Consider the following 23473-nt stretch of genomic DNA (forward strand, 5'->3'; position numbering starts at 1 on the left):
ATTGAGGGGGCTTTCCTGGTGGTTCAGTGGTTTAAGAGTCCACCTTGCAATGAAAGGGACACTGGTTCCATCCCTAGCGTGGGAGGACCCCACGTGTCCAGGGAAACTGAGCCAGTGCACCACAACTAATGAGCCTGTGCTCTGGAGCCTATACTGAAGCCTATGCACCCTGGATCCCATGCTCCACAACAAGAGAAGCCGCTGCAACGAGGAGACCTCTCACTGCAGCCAGAGAGAGTAGCCCCCACTTGCCGCAGCTAGAGAAAGCCTGCACTGAGCAAGAAAGACCCAGCACAACCAAAAAATAGAAGTGAACTGCAGGACATCCAGTTGGTTTTAGAGAACTGGTTATTGTGGGGAAAAAAACCCAATGTGTTTGGTATCAGAAGTGGTAAACAACACACAAAGGTTTTCTTAACTTGACTTTTGAGCATGATTTTGACAGAACATCTATTTAAAGGAGGATATATTTCACGTTATTGTTGAGCTTTCCTATTCAGAATAAAGCGTCATATTCTCTTGGACAAAATGGCCCTCCTCAGAAGTCTCCTCAAAGCTCCTTTAACATCCTTGTTCCTCAAGGTGTAGATGAATGGGTTGGCCATGGGAGTAATAACACAGTAAAACAGTGTCAGAACTTTGATAAGGTCTTGCGGGCTGTCCCCTGAAGGCTGCATATAGATGTAGATGCCAGGGCCATAAAATAAAGACACCACTAATAAGTGCGAAGAACAAGTGTTGAAGGCCTTAAGTCTCCCATCAGCAGAAGGGATTAGAAATACAGCTTGTGCAATATAACTGTAAGAGACAAGAATCATAGAGAAGGGACCCATTATCAGGAAGGTGGCCACCACCGCTAAAGTAAGCTCGTTGACTGTGGTGTCCACACAAGCCATCTTAATTAGACCAGGCAGTTCACAAAAGAAGTGGTCCAGTTCTTGGTTCCCACACAGGGGCAGCTGGACTGTGAGTGTGGACTGCAGTAGTGAATTGGCCAGACCAATGAGCCAAGCAGTGCTGGAGAGCTGTCGGCAGAGCTTGTGGTTCATGATTACAGGGTATCTCAGAGGCTTACACACAGCCACATAGCGGTCTAAGGCCATGGTGCCAAGCAGGACACATTCAGTACAGCCTAGCCAGTGAAATACATAGGCCTGGGTCATGCAGCCAATGTAAGTGATGTTCTTGTTGGGTCCACCTAAGTTGAACAACATTTGGGGTACAGTCGTGGTGGTGAAACAGAGGTCCAGAAAGGAGAGGCTTGTGAGGAAGAAATACATAGGACTTTGGAGTTGGGAATCTAGTTGGGAAACCAGAATAATAGCAATGTTTCCCAATAGTGTGAACATGTAGCAGGTTAGGAGGGCAAAGAAGAGAGGAACATCCAACCATGGATATTTGGTAAAGCCCATGAGAATGAAATCCTCTGCAAAACTTTCCTTCATGTGCTTCACTGAATTTTGATGGGAGACACCTGCTAAAATGAAGAAATAGAAGGATGACTTTAAAAACCCTGATTTGGGACCTCCCTGGTGGTCCAGTGGCTAAGACTCAGATATTCCAATGCAAGGGGCCTGAGTTCAACCCCTGATCAGGAGTTGCCACAACTAAGACCTGGCATAGCATGCAAAAATGAATGAATGAATAAAAACATATCTTTAAAAAAAAAACCCTAAGTTGGCAGAAGTTTTGATGATACCAGGGGAAAAATTATACCTTTATGGGGGAGCAATGGAGTATATCCTCAATAGAAACATTAAGGAATATAATAATTAAAATTAATATTAAAAGTCACACTTGAAAAAATCCTCTCAGTAGAGAAAGTGGCTTCATTTCCCCCCCTCCCCATATCAATGCCCTATGTGATAGGTTAGTGGACATTCATCACTTGTTTTGGCTCTTCTGTATGATTAAAGAAGCCACTGGGAGGCGGTCTTCTCCTAGCTACCTTGCAGCTAAACGAGTGTACGACCTAAGAGGTGGGGGCTTGGGCAGGTGCTTAGATCATGAAGGTAGAGCCTTCATGTAAGGGGTGCTATTATAAAAGAGAACCCACAGTGATTCCTGTTCTTTCCACCAGATGAAGTTACAGCTATAAGGTGCTATCTATTAACCCAAACGTGGGCGCTAATCAGACACTGAAACTGCCAATGCCATGATCTTGGATTTCCCAGTTTCCAGAACTGTGAGATAAATGTTGTAAATAGGTCCCCTGGTCTCTGACATTTTGTTACAGCAACCCAAATGGACTAAGACATACGTCATCAGGGAAATGCAAATTAGAACAACAATCAGATTCCACCACACACCTATTAGAGTGCATGGAATCCAGAACAGTGATACCAAATGCTGGTGTGGATGTGGTGGGAATACAAAATGGTATGGCCACTTTGGAAGACAGTCTGGCAGTTTCTTAAAAAACTAAACATACTCTTAATAATGTGATCCAGCAATCACACTCCTGGGTATTTACCCAAATGAGCTGAAAACTTATATCCACACAAAAGCCTGCACAAAGATGTTTGTAACAGCTCTGCTGATAATTGCCAAAATTTGGAAGCAACCAAGATATCCTTCAGAAGGTGAATGGGTAAATTAACTGTGGTACATCCAGACAATTCAGTGCTAAAAAGACACAAGCTGTCAAGCCACAAAAAGACATAGAACTTCGAATGCTAATTACTAACTGAAAGAAGCCATCTGAAAAGGCAACATAATATACTGTACGATTCCAACTATCATACAGTATCTTTGGAAAATGCAAACCTATGAAGATAGTAAAAAGATCAGTGGCCAGTGTTTAGAAGGAAGGGAGGGATGACTAAGTAGAACACAGAGGATTTTTAGGCAATGAAACTACTCAGTATGATATAATGGTGTATGCGTGTCATTATACATTTTTTCAAACCCACAGAATGTACAGTACCAGAGGGAACCATAACATAATTATGGATTTGGGGTGATTATGATTTCCTGGGTAAGTTCATCAGTTGTAACAATTGTACCACCCTGGTGAGAGATGTTGATAAAGGAGGAGGTTGTGCACGTGTGGGGAGTAAGGGTTATATGGGAAATCTCTGTACTCTTGCTCAGTTCTGCTGTGATATAAAACTGTTCTAAAGATAAAATCTTAAAAATGCTAATACTTCCTTACTGAGTGGGATGCAGAGTAAAAGGAACAGTTCTCCTCATGGCCCTCTCCACCAAGTAAACAGGGTTAAGATTGCTGCAGGCTCTCCCAGGGCAAGAAACACTACAAGTCCTTGCTAATTTGGGGCAGAAATTTGGAGACAGTATACGAGAATGAATTCTGAGATTGTTAGACCAAAAAAATTAGTTATGAATTTGTTATCATTGTTACCTTTACCAGAGAGGCTTGTTTCAATTTACTGCCTGGAGCCATGGGTATGATTTTAATTTTCTTTTTCCTGTTGTTTTAGTTAACACTAAAATCTGGGTTTAAAGGGTCCCACCTAAATAATGTTGACTTGTCAGAATTCCCTTAGCATATAGTAGAAGGACCCCGAAGACATGCGTGGGTTATGTAATATTTGCATTAACTTGATTGATGAAAACAGACTGGTGACGAAGACAAGATTCCTTGTAATGTCTCCAAAAACAAACAAAAACAACAGGAATTGTACAATTTTATCATCTATGAGAACTGAGAGATTTATTTTTTAGGTAACAATAGTTCATTACATGATTCCACTGTGGCTAATGTTTATAAGGTCGTGAAAGTGTATACACTCCACGGTGTAAGGTCATGAAAGTGTATACACTCCACGGTGATCAAACCAAAAAGATAAGAGGATCTGGAGAGTGAAGCATAGATCTCTCTCTCACACAGTCACTTTTGCTCTCTCTTTGTTATGTAAGGGTTAAAAGTTCTCATTTTTTGTAGTAAGTAATAAATCATATTTAAAACTAAAAATGCAGATAGAATAAAAGCATGTTATTAAGAAATATGGGTAAATAGAAGAAAACACTAAGTTATTAAAAATGTGTTACCTCAGGAGAATGGGAATTGAGAGTGAGAAATGATGAGGAAGGGAACTGCTCTTTTTCATTGTAAAATACTATTTTATTTTTTGAACTTTAAACATATATGTCTTTAATATAAAAGAAAATTGAGTATGAAGGAATGGAAGGGATCTGAATATTTACCCATGATGGTCAAGGCACTGGAGGGATATACATTATTTGAAAGCATGGAAAGCACACATCATCAATTATTGCAGCACAGGGTACACAATGTGAGGTGGTGGAAAATCAAGTTGTAAAAACAGCTTGGGTCCAGGATACAGAAAATCTTGAATACTAGGCAAGGAATCTAATCAAATTCCTTTAAAAAACAAATTTTTAAAATTCATTTTTTTTAAAAAAGAAGAGGTATGAAATGATTAGAGCAGCAGTTTAAAACATTTTTTATGACTGAATAACTAGCGACTCAAAAAGAGACCGGAAGCTGGGAGGTTACTACAAGAGTCCATGGGAGAGAGTCTGAGAATGTTAGCTCTCATAGTGGTAGTGGGAATGAAGAGCAAATTAAGAATGTCGGAGAGAGGAAAGAGCAGAAAGAACGTTTGAAGTTTCAATCTGAGGTGCTGAAAGAATGAAAATTCAGTTAACAGAAAGAAGCATGTATATGAGAATTGATAGGAATACATGATTTAACCAAGAAAAGAACTCAGAAAAAAAAAAAAATTTAAAACTTGACCTTTAACAATTGGCCCTGAGGATCTATTCACCAGAGGATGGATTCCTGCTTCACCCAGACACCTCTAGTTCAACTTGACCAACTGCCCATTTATAAAATATCATACAGCTACCTGAATTCATGACTAGGATGGTTTGTTGTAGCCATTTAACTACCAAGGACAGGGACACAGATAGAAAGAGGCAGAAGCAGAGACAATGGAGTATGTCTCCAGAAAAGATAATAGACTATATTTGCCAGGAAGTTCATACATTTGAGTATAAAATGGCTGAAAACCAAGATCCCATTGCCCCCACTCCACTTTGAAAATCCTCATTTTTTTAACCATTGGTTGTTTATATTTTTGATCCTCAAATTTATCTTCAGAGTACTGGCCTTCATTCATGCATTTTAAAGCAAAAAGATAAAAATTTTATTACTGAGAAATTCTTTCTGATCTTCACATTGGGGTGTAACAAAAATGACAGTATTGGTCTTTAGAGAATTGCTTTTTGGTGGCTTGACCTGCCTTCTGACTCCTCCCCATCTCCTAGACAATTGGATTTTGTTGGACAAAATTCTGGGATTAACATAATTTTGAACAAATGACAACCATTGGTCTGGCATAATGAGAAACCATTTAGCTCATAGAGGTATCTTATCCTGCCTGATCTTGTCCAAAACTCAGAACCTTCATTTTCTATCTCAAAACAAAACTGAACAAAACCCAATATCATCTAGGATGGTATGAATAGACAGAGACATCACTAGAACTTACCTCTTCTTATTTGAATTTGTATTTAGGAGATGTCTTTAGCTATAGAAGTTTAGTCAGGAGAAAGGTTGGAAAAGAGTTGGATCCAAACAATCCTGAGAGAGGGAAGCAAATATGATAAGGTCAGGGCTTCAGTAAAACTCACTAAGGGTCTTGATATGCAAGTAGGGTGAATGTGATTCTGGAGGCATCGAATAATCTGTATTGGTTCCAAATTTGATTTAAAAGCAGATAAAACCAGTTTGCATCCAGTGTGCCAGTGATCCCATAGGGGCTGTCATTGGTGAATTAATCTCCTTGGAGATACTGTCTATCTTTTGTTTACACTTTTGGTCGCAATTGAAGGTTGCATCAGTTCTTCCACTCATTAATTCCATCTTAATAGGGCTTCCCTGGTGACTCAGACGGTAAAGAATCTGCCTGCGATGCAGGAGACCTGCGTTTGATCCCTGAGTCAGGAAGATTCCCTGGAGAAGGGAATGGCTACTCACTCCAACCCATTCCAGTATTCTTGTCTGGAGAATTCCATGGACATAAGAGTTTGGCTAACTACAGTCCACGGGGTCACAAAGAGCTGGTCATGACTGAGACACCATCATTTTTCACTAGCTGAATAATACACTATGTTTAAATCTAAAGAATCAGGCATGAAGAGAGCATGTCCAAGGCAAAAAAACAAAAACAAACAAACAAAACCAAAACCAACCAAATAACAGAGTCTAGGAGATGGAGAAGATGAATTCAATTTGTCTATATGGCCTGCTCATTTTTTCATGGAGAACCTCCTACATAGACTTCTGAGGTTTTATATTTTCCTCCTCCCTAAGTTAAATGCATTAAGCAACTGTTCACTGGGCTGATTATCTTCCAGCAGAAAACAGAAAGTTATCTCAGGATCCCTAACCAATAGGACTAAGGATTGAGATCAGTCTAAATTGCTTAATTTTATTTAGCTCTGTGGCCAAAAACTTCATTCTTGACTCTAATGAAATTAGAAGATAGATATCATGAGAAAAGCATGGATTCCAGAATTAGATCTGAATTTGACATTTATTTTTGTCACTTTGTTACCATGAATATTATTGAATTTGTTTCCTTATCTTCAAAGAACTGATTATAACACATATTTGACAGGATTGTTGGGCTAATTAGATGACAGCATGTCTGGAATGTAGCAGACTTCCAATAATGGTAACTTGATGATAATGAGAGTAAGCAGATGTTCATGAATCAGTACAAAAGTGCTAATAGTGTACAAAAGTGACCTCACTTTCAGTTCTGTTGTGTGTGCAATATTTTAAGCTGGATACTTGCAAATGTGATTCACTTACTTCAAAATCACTTGTAGTGCTTGTGAAAAACACACATCTCTGGGACGTCCACCAAAACAGAATTAAAACCTCTGGGGATGAGTTTTAACTAGTTCCCAAGGCAATTTAAATGTATATTGGGCTTGGGAATCATTGCATTATAGAATCATTTTGTTGGTTTCTTTTTAATTATAAAATTAAAGTTCAGGTTCTAAAGGGGCCAATTTATGTATTCCCTTTGGGACTAAAGCCCTTCCATGAAGACTGAAGGAATATAAGTAAATGTAAATTACCATTATTATAATGTAGTAATATTTGGAAAATCATATATAAAACAGATAACATAATGCTGAGTTCCCTAAAATCACTAATAAGTTGCATGAGCTCAGAAATAGGCTTTAAGAGTTGGTACAGTTTTGTCACCACCCTCTACTCCCCACCTCCCAGTAAGAAATGAGAGGACAGGGAAAGATGAAAAACAAAAGGCCATTTTCTTTGTTTCCATAAAGTGACCCACCATCTTCTCTTCCAAGCTTTGTTTGTTTGTTTGCTTGTTTCTGGCTCCAACCCTGCAAGGATGAACCCTCATCTTCTGCATTGGAAGGGCAGTGTCTTGAGGCTGGAACGCCAGGAAGTCCTGCCTTTTCTTTAGAACTGAGAATTTTTGCAGTTACAGCTGCTTCTGCGTGATTGAATCAAAATTTACAATAGTACCTAGTACACTGAAGAATTAGAAGCAGTGGGGAGTTAATGAAGAATTTGGGCCCCAATGAAGGAAAAAAAGCAGAGGCCCCACTGGGATTCGAACCCAGGATCTCCTGTTTACAAGACAGGCGCTTTAACCAACTAAGCCATGGAGCCCGCACGTAAACCCGCGTTATACTCGGTCTGTCCTCACTGTGAGACTAAATATTCTTGAGGCAGTTTGTGGGATTTAGAGCAGTTTACTGTGAGAAAAGAGACAAACTTTAAGAAGACGTTTTGCTTACTTAGACGCGCTGCAGAACAAGCTGGAAAAGTTTCGGGCAGCTTGAATGTTGGAACCAACAGGACTTCAACTAATTCAATGGGAATCGTCAATAAAAGTCGGAGCTACTCACTTTTTCCAAAAGGGATAAATTCTTCTAAAAGCAAACTTTGCCGTTACTGCACCTCGACTTTTGTAACTGAGTTTCTTCATTCCAGTAACCTAAGTGACGGGCTCTAAAAATGGAACTCCACTAACGGGTCTAAGCCCGTTAGACCGCCGAGTCGGGGCACCTAGCGTTCCTACACGTTTGCACTCAGCAAGCGGTGACTTAAAGGGGAAGGACCGCGAGCGGAGAAGGCGGCTGAAGTGTAGAGTTCAGCTAGAGTCAGGCACATCGCTCTCTAAAAATCCAAAAACGCCAGCGTCAAGGTGGTTGTAAAGACTCAGATCACACAACCACAGTTGTAAAGCCCCTCGGAATGCTGAACGGGGAGAGGGCCTAACAGTCCCCTGCGGACCACAGAATGTTCACTGGATCCAGGTACCATCCTTCTTAGGTGGAGAGCCTTACAGTTCCAGAGAACCACCCACTGAATCCTACCCACCAAGGGCCCGCTTTCCAGGGCAATAGGTCCTCAAGTCGCAAAGAAGGCAACGCCTTCTTCCCTCTAACCAGGTTCCTGCACTCCGCTATGACCCGCCCTTCCTTCTCCCAAGTCGCAACCCCGGCGGGGACAGGCCGAGATCTAGGTCTGAGGTTAGTACCCTGATCGTGACTGCGGTCCACCTGAAAGTCTGGAAGGCGACAGAGGTAGCTGACTGGGGGGATCGTGGTAGGATACAGCAGGTGAGGCTAGCACATGGGCCTCTGATATTCCCAAGGGTAGGAATCAAAGCTCCTATTTTGTACAAAGGAAGCAGAAGCAGCAGTCTATTTAAACAGACTACAGAAGTTTCTTAATATGTTTTGGAAATGAGAAAAATGTTTAATTTAAAGCCCTTTTTGGAGGTAGTGTGGGAGCCCTTCTAGGATGCAGAATTAAGTCTCTCATTTCTTTAAAAACATGGGTTCAGACCCCACTGCCATATCCCAGGCCCCACAGGTCTCCAAATGGAACCTAAGTAAATAGGCTCTTCCTTAAAAGCTAAAGGAAAACTCCTGCTTCCGGAATTAGTTTAGATAAGAGTTCTTTCACCGAGGGCAAGTAGCTAAAGGTGTGGGGGTGTGTTTGTGCAGCTCAGTCGTGTCGGACTCTTTCTGACCCTATGGATTGTAGCCCACCAAGTTCCTCTGTCTATAGGATTCTCCAGGCAACAATACTGGAGTGAGTTGCCATTTCCTTCTCTAGGGTGGGAAACCTTCCTAATCCAGTCCTTTCCTCTGGTCCTAGTTCATGGAGTTTCCCAGAGACATTCAAACTAAAGAACTACAATGAAATAATATTTTCTATCAAGCAGACTAAACAAAAATAATTGTAGTAGTGTTGCCTATTAGCACTTGAAGTCATTGTATGAGTTTCCTGTGGCTCCTGTAACTAATTACCATGTCTCAGTAGCTTTAAAGAACAGAAGTGAATTTCCCCACAGTTTTGGAGGTCGGAAGTCCAAAGTCAGTATCACTGGGCAGAAATCAAGGTTCTGACAGGGTCATACTCCCTGTGGAGGCTGTAGGGGAGAATCTGTCTTTGTCTCTTCCAGCTTCTGGTGGCTACCAGCCTTCCTTGATTTGTAGTTGCATTTCCTCTGCTTTTGTATTCACATCGTCTTCTGTTCCATAATCTCCCTATGCCTCTCTCCTTTAAGAACACTTGGCATGGCATTCAAGCTCCATCTGGATAATCCAGGATAAATTCCCCATCTCAAGATCCCAAACTCAATCCCCTCTGCAAAGATACTCTCATTTTTAATTTTTTTTTTTTTTTTTGGCCATATAAGGTAATATTGACAGCTTCCAGAAATTAGGATGGAAATATTTTTTGAAGGATCATTTTTTCAGTCTGCCCTGCAGTAGTAACATCCTGATTCCTCCACCTAGAGACAAGAGGTTAACTGGTTATAACCTCAGTTTCTTTCTCCTAATAAAATAGGAATAATAATATGAACTTTCTTATATATTACTGAGAATATAAAAGAACTATGACAATATCTGGGGCTTTGTAAGAATTTAATGGCTGTTAATTCTCAATGTCACACCAATGTTCTGTGTGGGTCATGGTGTCAAGGAAACAAGCCCTTCCTTGGCTCTCTGGGGATAAATTAGTAACATTTAGGAAAGACTAAGACAAGAACCACCGAAATTACCATCACACATATTTAATTTAGCAACTGTATTTTCAGAAATTTCTATAATACACACACTTATGAAATATGGATCTTATTTTTTGTGTTGTTTATATTGTTAAATGTGGCTTGTTAAATAAAAATATATCCATATTTTTGAGACAAAAGAAAAATAAGCTATTTCTATGCTGATATGGAAATGGAGGCTTAAAACTCAACATTCAAAAAACGAAGATCACAGCATCTGGTCCTATCACTTCATGGCAAAAAGATGGTAAAACATTGGAAATGGCTCCAAAATCATTGCAGATGGTGACTGCAACCGTGAAATTTAAAGACTTTTGCTCCTTGGAAGAAAAGCTATGACCAACCTACACAGCATATTAAAAAGCAGAGACCTTACTTTGCTAACAAAGGTCCCTATAGTCAAAGGGTTTTTCCAGTAGTCAGGTATAGATGTGAAAGTTGGACCATAAAGAAAGCTGAGCACCAAAGAATTGATGCTTTTGAACTGTGGTGTTGGAGAAGACTCTTGAGAGTCCCTTGGACTGCAAGGAGATCCAACCAGTCCATTCTAAAGGAGATCAGCCCTGGGTGTTCTCTGGAAGGAATGATCAGAAGCTGAAGCTCCAATACTTTGGCCACATGATGAGAACTGACTCATTGGAAAAGACCCTGATGCTGGGAAAGATTGAACGTGGGAGGAGAAGGGGATGACAGAGGATGAGATGGTTGGATGGCATCACCGACTCAATGGACATGAGCTTGAGTAAGCTCTGGGAGTTGATGATGGACAGGGAGGCCTGACCTGCTGCAGTCCATGGGGTCACAAAGAGTCTGACACGACTGAGTGACTGAACTGAACTGAACTGAAAGGCAAGGTGCAACAGAATAGATTTGAAAAGTGCAAAATATGAGAAAAATAATAGGCTTCTTCTGGTTTGTAAGCAAAAAGCACACCTTTAACTTATCATTCCTTATACCTTTGCGTGAGGAATCAGAATCCAGTGCTGGAGTGGAATGAAGTAGGATGAAGACTGATTTTCAATTAAAACATCCTAATAACTATCAACCAACTTCTGCTTATCTAATAACTTACTATCAAAGTTCTGCTTATTTCTTATTTTTATTTCTTAAATCTGTAAGAACATTTCAAAACCAGTTGACATACTCTCTTCCGTAGAAGCTTTTAAAGGGGTCAAACGACTGCTATAAAGAAGTGAGTCTGCAATAGAGATGGCAGCGGTGGGATTCGAACCCACGCCCCCGAAGAGACTGGAGCCTTAATCCAGCGCCTTAGACCGCTCGGCCACGCTACCACGTAAGTACACTGCTCAAACTTCTTCTTAGCAGTTGAATAGACTTGCACAAGCCTGTGTTATTTTTCCTAGCGTATTTTCCCCCTCCACATACAACTCTGTCATCTCATCCACGAATAAAATCCGCAAACAGGTTCCTACTTAGGGAGATTCACATTTGCCTTCTGTGCTACTTTTCTGATACTTGAAAGTAAAGGGAGACGCAGCCAATGCATAACATCCCTCAAACTCGAAGTCATAAACTCGAATCAGTCACTAAAAAAAAAAAAAAAGAAAAAAGATTAGAAATCGCCAGCACAGCACCCACCGAAACTCGAGATGCAGAGATTAGGAGTCTCCAATTTGTCAACTGCGTTTGGGAGTCAGCAGTGGGAAGTGATTTTTTATTTCTTCACCTAGAAAACAGAGACGCTCTTCTCCCCGCTCACACGGAACTTGGGTCAGAGTTTGTGTGTCTGTGTGTGATTTTTTACTAAAGAAAACAACCGCGCAAACCGACCTGCTTTTCGCTGAATGTGATCATGGCCTTAATTTACAAAGTTCAGGGAAGGGATCAGTTTGCTTTCAGTACGTGGTGTAGCATACTCTCCAAGCCCAGAGACGACTTGTTCTACCCGCTCCAACCTCAGCTATGCGAACTTGGCGAGTCCCCGGGTCTCCTCCCCCACCTAATCACTGTCTCCAGACCGCTCATCCTCTAGCTGAACAGCCTGATCCATTATATGCTGCACCGTTTAAGTGAGCCCTACTATGATCAGGGGAAGTGGTGTGTAATTCTTCAAAAGGTCTGATTATATTCTATACAGGGAAGAAGTGGTCTTTTTTTTTTTTTTAGAAAAATGAGATTCAGTTCAGTTCAGTTCAGTCGCTCAGCCGTGTCCGACTCTTTGAGACCCCATGAATCGCACCATGCCAGGCCTCCCTGTCCATCACCAACTCCCGGAGTTTACCCAAACTCATACGCATCGAGTCGGTGATACCATCCAGCCATCTCATCCTCTGTCATCCCCTTCTCCTCCTGCCCCCAGTCCCTCCTAGCCTCAGGGCCTTTTCCAATTAGTCAACTCTTCCCATGAGGCGGCCAGAGTATTGGAGTTTCAGTCTCAGCATCAGTCCTTCCAATGAACATCCAGGACTGATCTCCTTTAGGATGGACTGGTTGGATCTCCTTGCACTCCAGGGAACTCGCAAGAGTCTTCTCCAACACCATAGTTCAAAAGCATCAATTCTTCAGTGCTCAACTTTCTTCACAGTCCAACTCTCACATCCATACATGACCACTGGAAAAACCATAGCCTTGACCAGACGGACCTTTGTTGGCAAAGTAATGTCTCTGCTTTTTAATATGCTATCTAGGTTGGTCATAAGTTTCCTTCCAAGGAGTAAGCATCTTTTAATGTCATGACTGCAATCACCATCTGCAGTGACTTTGGAGCCCCCAAAAATAGTCAGCCACTGTTTCCACTATTTCCCCATCTATTTCCCAGGAAGTCATGGGACCAGATGCCATGATCTTCGTTTTCTGAATGTGGAGCTTTAAGCCAACTTTTTCGCTCTTTCACTTTCATCAAGAGGCTTTTTAGTTTTTCACTTCTGCCATAAGGGTAGTGTCATCTCCATATCTGAGGATATTGATATTTCTCCTGGCAATTTTCATTCCAGCTTGTGCTTCTTCCAGCCCAGCGTTTCTAATGATGTACTTTGCATAGAAGTTAAATAAGCAGGGTGACAATTTACAGCCTTGACGTACTCCTTTTCCTATTTGGAACCAGTCTGTTGTTCCATGTCCAGTTCTAACTGTGGCTTCCTGATCTGCATACAGATTTCTCAAGAGGCAGGTCAAGTGGTCTGGTATTCCCATCTCTTTCAGAATTTTCCACAGTTTATTGTGATCCACAGTCAAAGGCTTTCTATATTTTTTAGTTAAAGAGAAAATGTATAGAAAAGTATCAAAGAAAAGTGCCTGAGAGCAATTTGAAAGTAGAGACTAGTTAGGATATATTCAGTCTACTACTATTGCTGACATCACTAAATCCGTGATGGAAGAACAGGGATGTTTTTTAAAAGTAACTGAAATAGTTTGTGAAATATTTGGGATCTTAGGGTAAAAAGTACAGCATTTTGAAGATAAACTTTTGTTATAAAGTGTTGCTAAATGAACTAAATTATGTAGAATTTTAATGAAGTAATCACATAACATTTTATCAATAATAAAATATTCCTGTTCAGTAGAAAATTGAAATTTTATCTGTGATTGTTAGTTCTGTAAAATCACAGATGATAACCACTCTGTCACTACACCTTACTAGCACAGGGCTTGACACATCATAGGTACTCAGTAACATTTTAGTCAGTTGTATAGTACCCATACATTAAGGTAGGGGTTTTCATCCAACAAAAACTTAACTGAAACCGTACAATGTATCAGTCACTATTTTAAGTTCTGGGACGGGAACGGTGAACAAGGAAAATACAAAGTCGATGCCCTTGTCGAGCTTATATTCTAGAAGAAAAGACAGACGATAAATAATGCAGGACGCTGGGGTTTGATCCCTGGATCAGGAAAATCCCCTGAGAAGGGAATGGCAATCCAATCCAGTATTCTTGCCTAGAAAATTCCATGGACAGAGGAGCCTGGTGGGCTATGTAGTCCATGGGGTCACAAAGAGTCGAACACGAGTGACTTCATAGTAGTCATAGTTAAGTGAGCCCAAGTTCTACTGCTTCTCATCTACTGAGTAGCCACAAGCCTATCGACAAGTCACTTAAACTTATTTGGTCTTACTTTTATCATATGTAAATGATATGACAATAATAAAAGTTGCCTACAGTGATAGATAGATGGCCACTACATGTAACATACATATAAGAGTACCTTGCCCGTAATATGCACTCAGTACAGTTTGCTATCATCATTTGTATCATTTATTAGTATTCATTGAACAACTTTCTTGTGTGTCGCATTCAGTCTTTTAAATACTGTGAAATATCCTATTTTACAGATAATGAAGTTTTAAAAAATTGACATATTCTCAGAAAAACCAAGTGAATTATTTTTCCTAACTTAATAGATGGCACACACAAGATTTACACTTCAGTCCTACAATATCTATTTTAGGACGTTTTTCACTTTGCCAGATTGAAATCCAGTGTATTGTTTCTCCATTTTCAATCATCTCACCTCATTTCTTCCACCTTATCTCGCCTCTGTTTACATTATTCTGGACTTCTAGCCAGAATAGAAAGGCCTTCAGATCATGGACTTGGTCAGACATGGATTTTAAGGGGAATACTGGCAGACGAGGAAGATGCAGAGCTAGATAAGGAGACTCCAGCTTCGCCCTCAGCAGAGCTGAGCATATTTCTGTGTCCCTCATTGTTTCAGTCTGGAAATCTTCCTGCCTGTGGACCCAACTCAGGCCCCTCGTATCTGTATGCCACTTTCTACCCACGTAGTTGTGAAGCAGGGCACAGTGAAATCTAATGAAGTCTGATGTCTGCCAGCAGTAAGTGGTATTTAAAGCATGTGTGTGTGTGTGTGTGTGTGTGTTAGTCGCTCAATAGACTGACTTTTTGGGACCCTGTGGACTGCAGCCCAGCAGGCTCCTCTGCCCATGAGATTTTCCAGGCAAGAATACTGGAGTGGGTTGCCATTTAAAGCCTTGTGGGAGAAAAAATTTCACCGTGTTGCGTATTTATTCAAGGATGAAATCCTGAAATAATTTTGACCATTGTGACATACTCAGAACAACAGTAAATATGCCACAGCACATACTCTTATCTTGCACTGTTTGAAAAATATAACTTCTCAGAAAATTTGTATAAACATGAAAGAGAATCAATACTTCTACTGAAACCTTCTTGTTTCAGAGCCTTCTTAGCGCAGTAGGCAGCGCGTCAGTCTCATAATCTGAAGGTCCTGAGTTCGAGCCTCAGAGAAGGCACAGTAGTTTTGTCACTCCTACAAACTTGCATTTGAGAAAGAGGCAGGGTAACAAACAAAATTTCCTATCCCACCAATCAAGTTCTGTGTGAAATCTAGGCCCCAGGACTACCTCCCAGTCAACATGATGCGATTATAAATGGACCTGTAGTCCTTCAAGAAGTTTAGCTGATTTCTGAGAAGGAAATGAACACTCCAGTGTTCTTGCCTGGAGAATCCCAGGGACGGGGGAGCCTGGTGGGCCGCCATCTATGGGGTCGCAGAGTTGGACACAACTGAAGCAACTTAGCAGTAGCAGCAGGTTCCTTAGGCAGCAAAGCAGTTTTTCAATATGTTGCCTATAACCATATATCTGGATTAACTGTCTCTTTGCTGCACTAGAAAATTAGCAAAAATTTATCACCTTAAAATAGCATAAATTTATTATTTTACAACTCTGGAGTTCAGAAGTCTGAAATGGGTCTTTTGGGGTTAAAATCAGGGTGTAGCAGAGCTGCCCTCTCTCTAGAGGTCTTGGGGAGAAATCACTCCTTGCTTTTTCTAGCTTCTAGAGGACGCTCCTATTCCTTGACTCATGTTTACATCATTCTGACCTCTGGTTCTGTTGTCTCATCTCCTTCTCTGACTCTGACCCAGCTACCACCCTCTTATGAGAACACTTTGATTACATAGAGCCATCCAAATATCCAAGATAATCTCCCTATCTCCAGATTCTTGATCACATTCCTTTTGCCTGGCAAGATAACATATTCACCAGGTTTTAGAGATTAGGAAATGGGCATCTCCGGGTGGGGGGTGCGAGACATAATTACACCTACCATAGTCTACCTGCTGGTCCGCAAAGATTCACACTTGTGCCACATGAAAAAAATATTCACTCCATTCCAATCTTTCCCATCTTAACTCATTTCACCATCAACATATCTAAATCTTGTCCTTTCAAAACTTCCAAATATCATCACCTAAATCACCCAGATTTGGAATGAGTGAGGCTCTGTGTATAATCAATTCTTATTTCCTTTTATTGACTGCTTCTTTATGTGCTAGATATCCTTCTAAAATATTTTATGTGTATTTACTCCACAAGTCCTCCCATTAACTCTATTAGGTAGGCTTATTACTATTTCTCTTTTATACATGAGGACAGTGATGCCCATTGAGAGAAAGCAATTTACCAAAGCTCCTGTAACTAATAACTGGAACAGTTAAGATTTGAGTACAGGCAGTGGGAACTAGTTAAATAAGTGAAGTGAAAGTGAAGTCGCTCAGTCGTGTCCGACTCTTTGCGACCCGTGGACTGTAGCCCACCAAGCTCCTCTGTCCATGGGATTCTCCAGGCAAGAATACTGGAGTGGGTTGCCATTTCCTTCTCAAAATGAACAGAAGTGAGATCCAGGCATTGTTGGGGGGAGGGGCATCAGTTTTCTATTTAATATTGCTACTCAAGTTCTTAGAGTAATAATAGTAGCCACTTCGTAACTATTTCTCATTAAAAAGTTAAAAAATTATATTTTAACATGTCAGTGATTTTATTAAAGAACAGATGACACTCTGTAGTCCAGCTCTATCCTATGTTGTCCTCATACTCTTACATTGCTTTATTCTTCTCCACAGATTTCATCAGTATCTTACATGCTTACTTATTTTATATATTAATTTCTTTATTTTTCATGTCACCCCCAGCAGAATGTGAGATCCGTGACAGCAGTGCTTTATGTTAGCTTTGTTTGCTACTGTATTTCCTGCCCTTAGAAATATTCCTGGGGTAGTTACTGGAGGCAGGGATGAGGGGTGGCAGACAAAATGAGTGAACGTGGTCAAAAAGTACAAACTTCCATTTATGAGATAAATAAGTCCTGGGGATGTAATGCACAGGTTGGTGACTATAGTTAACAATATTGAATTGCATATTTAAAAGTTGCTAAGACAGTAGATCTTAAAAGTTCCCATAATATGGGAAAAAATGTAACTGAAAATAAAAGGAAAGAAAGACAGAAATATGCCTGGTATATAAAAAACCAGCAGCTTACATTGTTGAATTAATTGATGAATCAATAGGAGACAAAAAGACAAGGAAGGTCCGTAAGTCTCTAGGGCTGAATCTAAGTTTCTTTAGATATCTGGCAGAATTCTCCAGCTTGCTCTTTTCACAGCGACTTTGTCTTAGCTCTAGGATGTTTGTATCTAGGACATTTTTCCTTCCAGTTGATCATCATTCCTGAAATACTCTAATGTTTTCCTTAAGAGAGATAGCATGGGAATATACTATTCTTCCTCATGTTCCCTTCAAAATGTCAAGCACGACCCTGCAAACATCCTATTTTCCTTTGTAGCTAGTAATAGATTCATTGTTCATTATCTTATTTAATGAAATCAATTGTAGAGCTAGAGATTGTTAAAGTCTAGAGAGATTTATACATATTTTCTGTCTGGATACTTTAAACAGTAACACACTGTAGGTGATCAAAAACATTTTAACACAGTTTAATGCAAAACCTATTTGAAAAGTGATTGAGATATAAAGTCACATGCAGTATTAGGTGGTTTGCATTTGAATTGTCATCTCCTAAGAATTTACTTCTTTTTAAAAGTAAGGAATCTGAAGCAGTTGCAATCAAACAACCTGTAACGTATCTGATAGAGTTCTAGGGCTGTTAACTTTGGTTGAGAATTTGCGGAGGATCAGTAAGAAGACACAGTTAACTAGCCAAAATAAAATTTTCAGGAATTTGCCCTACCTTCAAGCAAAAAGGCAAGGCCCTACTGGGAGTCGAACCCAGGATCTCCTGTTTACGAGACAGGCGCTTTAACCAACTAAGCCATAGAGCCACCTGAGCACCTATAGGAGAGTTAAATCTTCCTCATTTTACTTTGCTCCAGTAGGGAGCAGGGGTGGGGAGAGCCTAAGGAAAAAAAAAAAACAAAACACTACCCTATAGTTGGCTCTGAGATGAATTGAGAAAGTAGCATTGACATAGATAAACACTATCAGGAGTAAAGTGGGAAGTTGCTATATAACACAGGGAGTCCAGCCTGGAGCTCTGTGATAACCTAGAAGGATGGGGGATGGGAGGTGGAAGGCTAGGGGGAAGGGAGGGAAGTTCCAGAAGGAGGGGATACGTATATAATTACGACTGATTCACATGGTTGTACAGCAGAAACCAACAGAATATTGTAAAGCAACATTCTCCAATTACAAAAGTAAAAGGTTGACAAATAAGTTTGAGCAAATCAGCACGAGTTATGAGTGGCAAGTTTCAACAGGTAGGAAAAACAAGAAACCTGACGAATTGCTACACAAGAAGCCAAGTCCTAACTGGAGGTGCCGGGGATTGAACCCAGGGCCTCGTGCATGCTAAGCACGCGCTCTACCACTGAGCTACACCCCCTACAATGTCACCTACTTTGTGGAAAATATTTAATGGCAATAGCTATCTGCATTATTTTTCAAGAGCCCTAGTCTAGTACAATTCAGCTCTGTTCTGGAGAATCTGGTCCATGCATATGCCCTCCTCACATGAAGCTCTTGGCTCTACATGAGTATGAAGAGCTAGAAACTAGAGTAACATCTATCCACTTGCAGTGGTTTATTCTGTTCTACTCTAGGGATATAGTTGATTTAAGGAAGATTCCTTACAACCTTAAAGAAGAAACTATTGCTTTGAAGATTATAAATTTAGAGCAATGTAGTAACAAAGTAACTAGGGAGGAAATTTGTAAACTAGGAAAGGTCAGTTAAGATTTTTGTTTTACAAGTCACTGATAAATTAGAAATCTGAACAACTTGTTTCTAGACAAGATGATTGAATTACTGGGTGTGAGTGAGGAGGTGGCCAGTATAAAAAGATCCCCAGCTTTTTCTCTGAGGATGGTAAAGAGTGGTTATGATGTCTTTCAAAGACCCTGGGGACTTCCTGAGCTTAAGTTTGACTTGAGAGACCAGTGTCCAAACAAACTACTCAGACACTTATTGAATAAAAGTTCTAAAATCTCATGTATTTTGGCTAGAGTATGACTCCATACAGTCACTGTGATTTCATTCATAGAAAAATCTAGGGCCATTTTGTGATCATCAATGTTGCCTGAAAACTGGTGAGCTAGAAGATACAAGTAACCACAACATCTTAAAATAGGGCGATTATCTCTTGATTGCTGTCATGGCTCCATTGTTTGAATGGGCAGGAAACTTTGGGAGCAGTGACTGAACACCGGGAACTGATCACAGATTCTCTGCCTTGTAGAATACGGTGGGAGAAAGCTGCTGCTGCTGCTGCCAAGTCGCTTCAGTCGTGTCCGACTCTGTCTGACCCCATACACGGCAGCGCACCAGGCTCCCCCATCCCTGGGATTCTCCAGGCAAGAACACTGGAGTGGGTTGCCATTTCCTTCTCCAATGCATGAAAGTGAAAAGTGAAAGTGAAGTCACTCAGTCGTGTCTGATTCCTAGCGACCCCATGGACTGCAGCCTGCCAGGATCCTCCGTCCATGGGATTTTCCAGGCAAGAGTACTGGAGTGGAGAAAGCTAAGGGAACAAAAATGTAGCCAATGGTTTCACTGGGATGATTTTTTCTTTCATTGAAATTACCTCAAAATCCCTTGTTCTTCTCTAGAGAGAACATACATTGCTTTACCCATCAAACTAGAGGAACTGGGGTGAGTGTTTCAACTTTTTTCTTGTTTTGTGCCATTTAAGTGATTGGTTCCAAACTTTTCTCAAATCTAGGAACAAGTACACTTGAACTGAATCAAGATGTCTTCTCCCAGTGAGTAATAGATGATGCTAACAAAGTAATGCTCAAAATCCTTCAAGCTAGGCTTCAGCAGTATGTGAACTTCCAAAACTGAGGAAGTTCTGGAACTTCTGAACCAAGAACTTCCAGATGTACAAACTGGATTTAGAAAAGGCAGAGGAACCAGAGATTATATTGCCAACGTCCATTGGACCATAGAAAAAGTAAGGGAATTTCAAACAAAACATCTACTTCTGTTTCATTGACTACACTAAAACCTTTGTGTGAATCATGACCAACTGGAAAATTTTTCAAGAGATAGGGATACCACACCACCTTACTTGCCTCCTGAGACACTTGTATGCAGGATAAGAAGCAACAGTTAGAACTGGACATGGAACAATGGACTGGTTCAAAATTGGGAAAGGAGTACATTAAGACTGTATATCATCACCATGTTTAAACTTATATGCAGAGTATTTATCATGCAAAATGCCAGGCTGGATGACTCACAAGCTGGAATCAAGAAATATCAACAAAAGCTATGGAAAAAATATAGCTTTGTCTATAGGGACCTTTGTTGCCAAGGTGATGTTTCTGCTTTTTAGCAGGTTTGGTATAGGTTTGTCGTAGCTTTTCTTCCAAGGAGCAAGTGTCTTTTAATCTCATGGCTGCAGTCACCATCCACAGTGATTGTGGAGCTCAAGAAAATAAAATCCTCAGATATACAGATGATACCTCTCATGCAGAAAGCAAAGAGGAACTAAAAGCCTCTTGATGAGAGTGAAAGGAGAGTGAAATAGCTGTCTTAAAACTCAACGTTCAAAAAACTAAGATTATGGCATCCAGTCCCATCACTTCATAGCAAATAAATGGTGAAAAAGTGGAAAAAGTAACAGATTTTATTTTCTTGAGCTCCAATATCACTGTGGATGGTGACTGCAGCCACAAAATTAAAAGCTGCTTGCTCCGTGGAAGAAAAGCTATGACAAACCTACAGTGTATATTAAAAAGCAGAGAAATCACTTTGTTAACAAAGGTCCCTGTGGTCAAAGCTATGGTTTTTCCAGTAATCATGTACAGCTGTGAGAGTTGGACCATAAAGAAGGCTGAGCCATGGAGAATTGATACTCAGGAATTCTGGTGCTGGAGAAGACTCTCAAGAGTCTCTTGGACTGCAAGGAGATCAAACTAGTCAATCCTAAAGGAAATCAACCTTGAATATTCATTGGAAGGACTGATGATGAAGCTGAAGCTCCAATACTTTGGCCACCTGATGAAAAGAGCCAACTCATCGGAAAAGACCCTGATGCTGGAGAAGGGCAAGAAGAGAAGCAGGTGACAGAGGATGAGATGGTTGGATGGTCGCATGGACTCAATGGACATGAGTTCAAGCAAACTCCGGGAGATAGTGAAGGACAGGGAAGCCTGGAGAGCTGCAGTCCATGGGGTCACAAAGAGTCGGGCACCACTTAGTCACTGAACAACAACTATCTGGTTGTTGGCTCAGTGGTAAAGAATCCTCCTGGCAATGCACCAGATGGGGATTCCATCCCTGGGTCGGGAAGATTGCCTGGAGAAAGAAATGGCAACCCAGCCCACTATTCTTGCCTGGGAAATGGCAATCCACCGCAGTATTCTGGCCTGGGAAATCGCATGGACAGAGGAGTCTGGTGGGCTACAGTCCATGTGTTCGAAAAAGAGTCAGACAGGACCTAGCGTCTAAACAACAATCCAGTTGTTTTCTCTTTTGCCTTCCAAAACTATGCTGTACTATGCCAACTCTAGGGAGATGCTTCACTTTCTAGAACGTGTTGAAGGCAGAAAAATAGGACAGCAACAGTAATAGGCAGGTGGAGCATTAGACAAGGATATTCTGTTATCCCAAGGAAAAGAGTCACAGAAAGTCGCGGCTAGGAAATAAGTGATAACGACTATTAAAATATGTATTTTTAAAAATACATGTAACCTAAAAAAAAAAAAAAAAACTTCAAGGATCTGCAGGAAATAACGGGCCATATGTGATAAAGTAACTCATTTGAGGTACCTGAAGGTGCCAGACTGGTGGGAGGAGGAACCTGCATCTTTCGGGTGGAGCCCAGGGGCTGGACCCAAGGGCCATCTTCCTTCAGCTACAGGTGTCAGCCCGTGCAGTTTCTCTTCAAATCCCGCGCTGTCATTCTCAAGAGCACAGTCAAAATCTGTCGTGACACCTTTCCACCCGGAGCCTTTTGAGACGGGTGTGGAGGTGGGAGTGGGGATAGGGGTCGGCAGGAACCTCGGCAGCTTCCGCCTCAGGAAATTCGGTGAGCGCTTGAAAAAGTCCAACCCGGAAAAAGACTGTTCACTTCAGTTCCCCCCGACTTCTTGTCCTCCTCTGTTTCTCTCGGACTCAGGTAGTCTTGAAAATCAGCTCGTAGAAAAGGTAACGCCTTCTCCCCTCTAACCATCCCTGCACCCCGCGGTGAGCCCCTCCCCGTCCCCGGCGCCGTCCACCCTCGGTCGCATCCCCTCCCACTCCTGGGGGACACGAGCAGAAAGCCGGCCCAGGGGGCGCTGCGCACAGGTTCGTAGCTGCGCGTCCCCAGCGGGCCCCGGGTGGGAGCTGGGGCGGGTCTGGGGGCCCCAAGGACAGGCGGGAGCTGAGACGACTGAGGTGACGTGGGCAGGGAGGCCCGGGACAGGGGAGGAGAGACCCGAGGAGCGGTCCAGACTCCGTCCTTAGGGTGGGAACCCGCAGAGCCCGGGTGGGTACGAAGATGCGCATCACGGATCCCAGCCCTGAACTTTGGGAATTAAGGCCATGAGCGTATTCCGCGAAAAAGGGCGTCTGTCGCACAGATGTTTCTTTCCATATCTTTTACAACAGGTTCTTTAAAAGGTGGGGCCCCGAATTCCAGGTGGTTAGAGATGAGGCAATGGCACCCCACTCCAGTACTCTTGCCTGGAAAATCCCATGGGCAGAGGAGCCTGGAAGGCTGCAGTCCATGGGGTTGCTGAGGGTCGGACACGACTGAGCGACTTCACTTCACTTTCATGCATTGGAGAAGGAAATGGCAACCCACTCCAGTGTTCTTGCCTGGAGAATCCCAGGGACGGGGGAGCCTAGTGGGCTGCCGTCTCTGGGGTCGCACAGAGTCGGACACGACTGAAGCGACTTCGCAGCAGCAGCAGCAGAGATGAGGGGGCTGAGAGTGGGGAGGGGAACTCGTCTGTTTCCTGTTGCGGACAAGAAATGTAACTTCTTTTCGCTGACCCCTAAACTCCCCCGGCAAACCTGAGACTGTTCTCAGGGGCGTCACAGTTCCAAAGCCAAGTCTCATTATCCTCAGCTCCATCTTCTTCAGAGAATTTCCTTTAACCTAGGGGAGCCTGGTGGGCTGCCGTCTATGGGGTCGCAGAGTCGGACACGACTGAAGCGACTTAGCAGCAGCAGCAGGGGAGCC

The 23473-nt window shown here is 41.8% G+C and overlaps 1 protein-coding gene and 5 non-coding genes across 6 annotated transcripts; 1 reads left to right on the forward strand and 5 right to left on the reverse strand.

Annotated features, from left to right (window-relative positions):
• Positions 1 to 509: 509 nt before the first annotated feature.
• LOC128055557 (olfactory receptor 2B11-like) lies at positions 510 to 23365 on the reverse strand. Its single transcript, XM_052648169.1, has 4 exons — positions 23270 to 23365; positions 22574 to 22813; positions 22106 to 22340; positions 510 to 1474 (listed from the first exon to the last, which is right to left on the reverse strand). The coding sequence occupies exons 1-4, from the start codon at positions 23363 to 23365 to the stop codon at positions 510 to 512; spliced, it is 1536 nt and encodes a 511-aa protein (XP_052504129.1).
• On the reverse strand, positions 7572 to 7645 carry TRNAT-UGU (transfer RNA threonine (anticodon UGU)). Its single transcript has one exon. It is a non-coding gene; the product is annotated as a tRNA-Thr (tRNA).
• Positions 11272 to 11353, reverse strand: TRNAL-AAG (transfer RNA leucine (anticodon AAG)). The gene has a single exon. It is a non-coding gene; the product is annotated as a tRNA-Leu (tRNA).
• On the forward strand, positions 15225 to 15297 carry TRNAM-CAU (transfer RNA methionine (anticodon CAU)). The gene has a single exon. It is a non-coding gene; the product is annotated as a tRNA-Met (tRNA).
• Positions 18052 to 18125, reverse strand: TRNAT-CGU (transfer RNA threonine (anticodon CGU)). Its single transcript has one exon. It is a non-coding gene; the product is annotated as a tRNA-Thr (tRNA).
• TRNAA-AGC (transfer RNA alanine (anticodon AGC)) lies at positions 18614 to 18685 on the reverse strand. The gene has a single exon. It is a non-coding gene; the product is annotated as a tRNA-Ala (tRNA).
• Positions 23366 to 23473: the final 108 nt, after the last annotated feature.

The sequence above is a fragment of the Budorcas taxicolor genome, chromosome 11, assembly GCF_023091745.1.
Source record: "Budorcas taxicolor isolate Tak-1 chromosome 11, Takin1.1, whole genome shotgun sequence".
Classification (NCBI taxonomy): domain Eukaryota; kingdom Metazoa; phylum Chordata; class Mammalia; order Artiodactyla; family Bovidae; genus Budorcas; species Budorcas taxicolor.

Coding starts and splice junctions, on each gene's coding strand:
- LOC128055557 (XM_052648169.1), bottom strand. CDS start 23,365: ATGGAGCTGAGGATAATGAGACTTGGCTTTGGAACTGTGACGCCCCTG. Junction 22,341..22,573: donor CTGTGCGCAGCGCCCCCTGG/GCCGGCTTTCTG, acceptor GACTTTTTCAAG/CGCTCACCGAATTTCCTGAG. Junction 1,475..22,105: donor GCTCCACCCGAAAGATGCAG/GTTCCTCCTCCC, acceptor TCATTTTAGCAG/GTGTCTCCCATCAAAATTCA.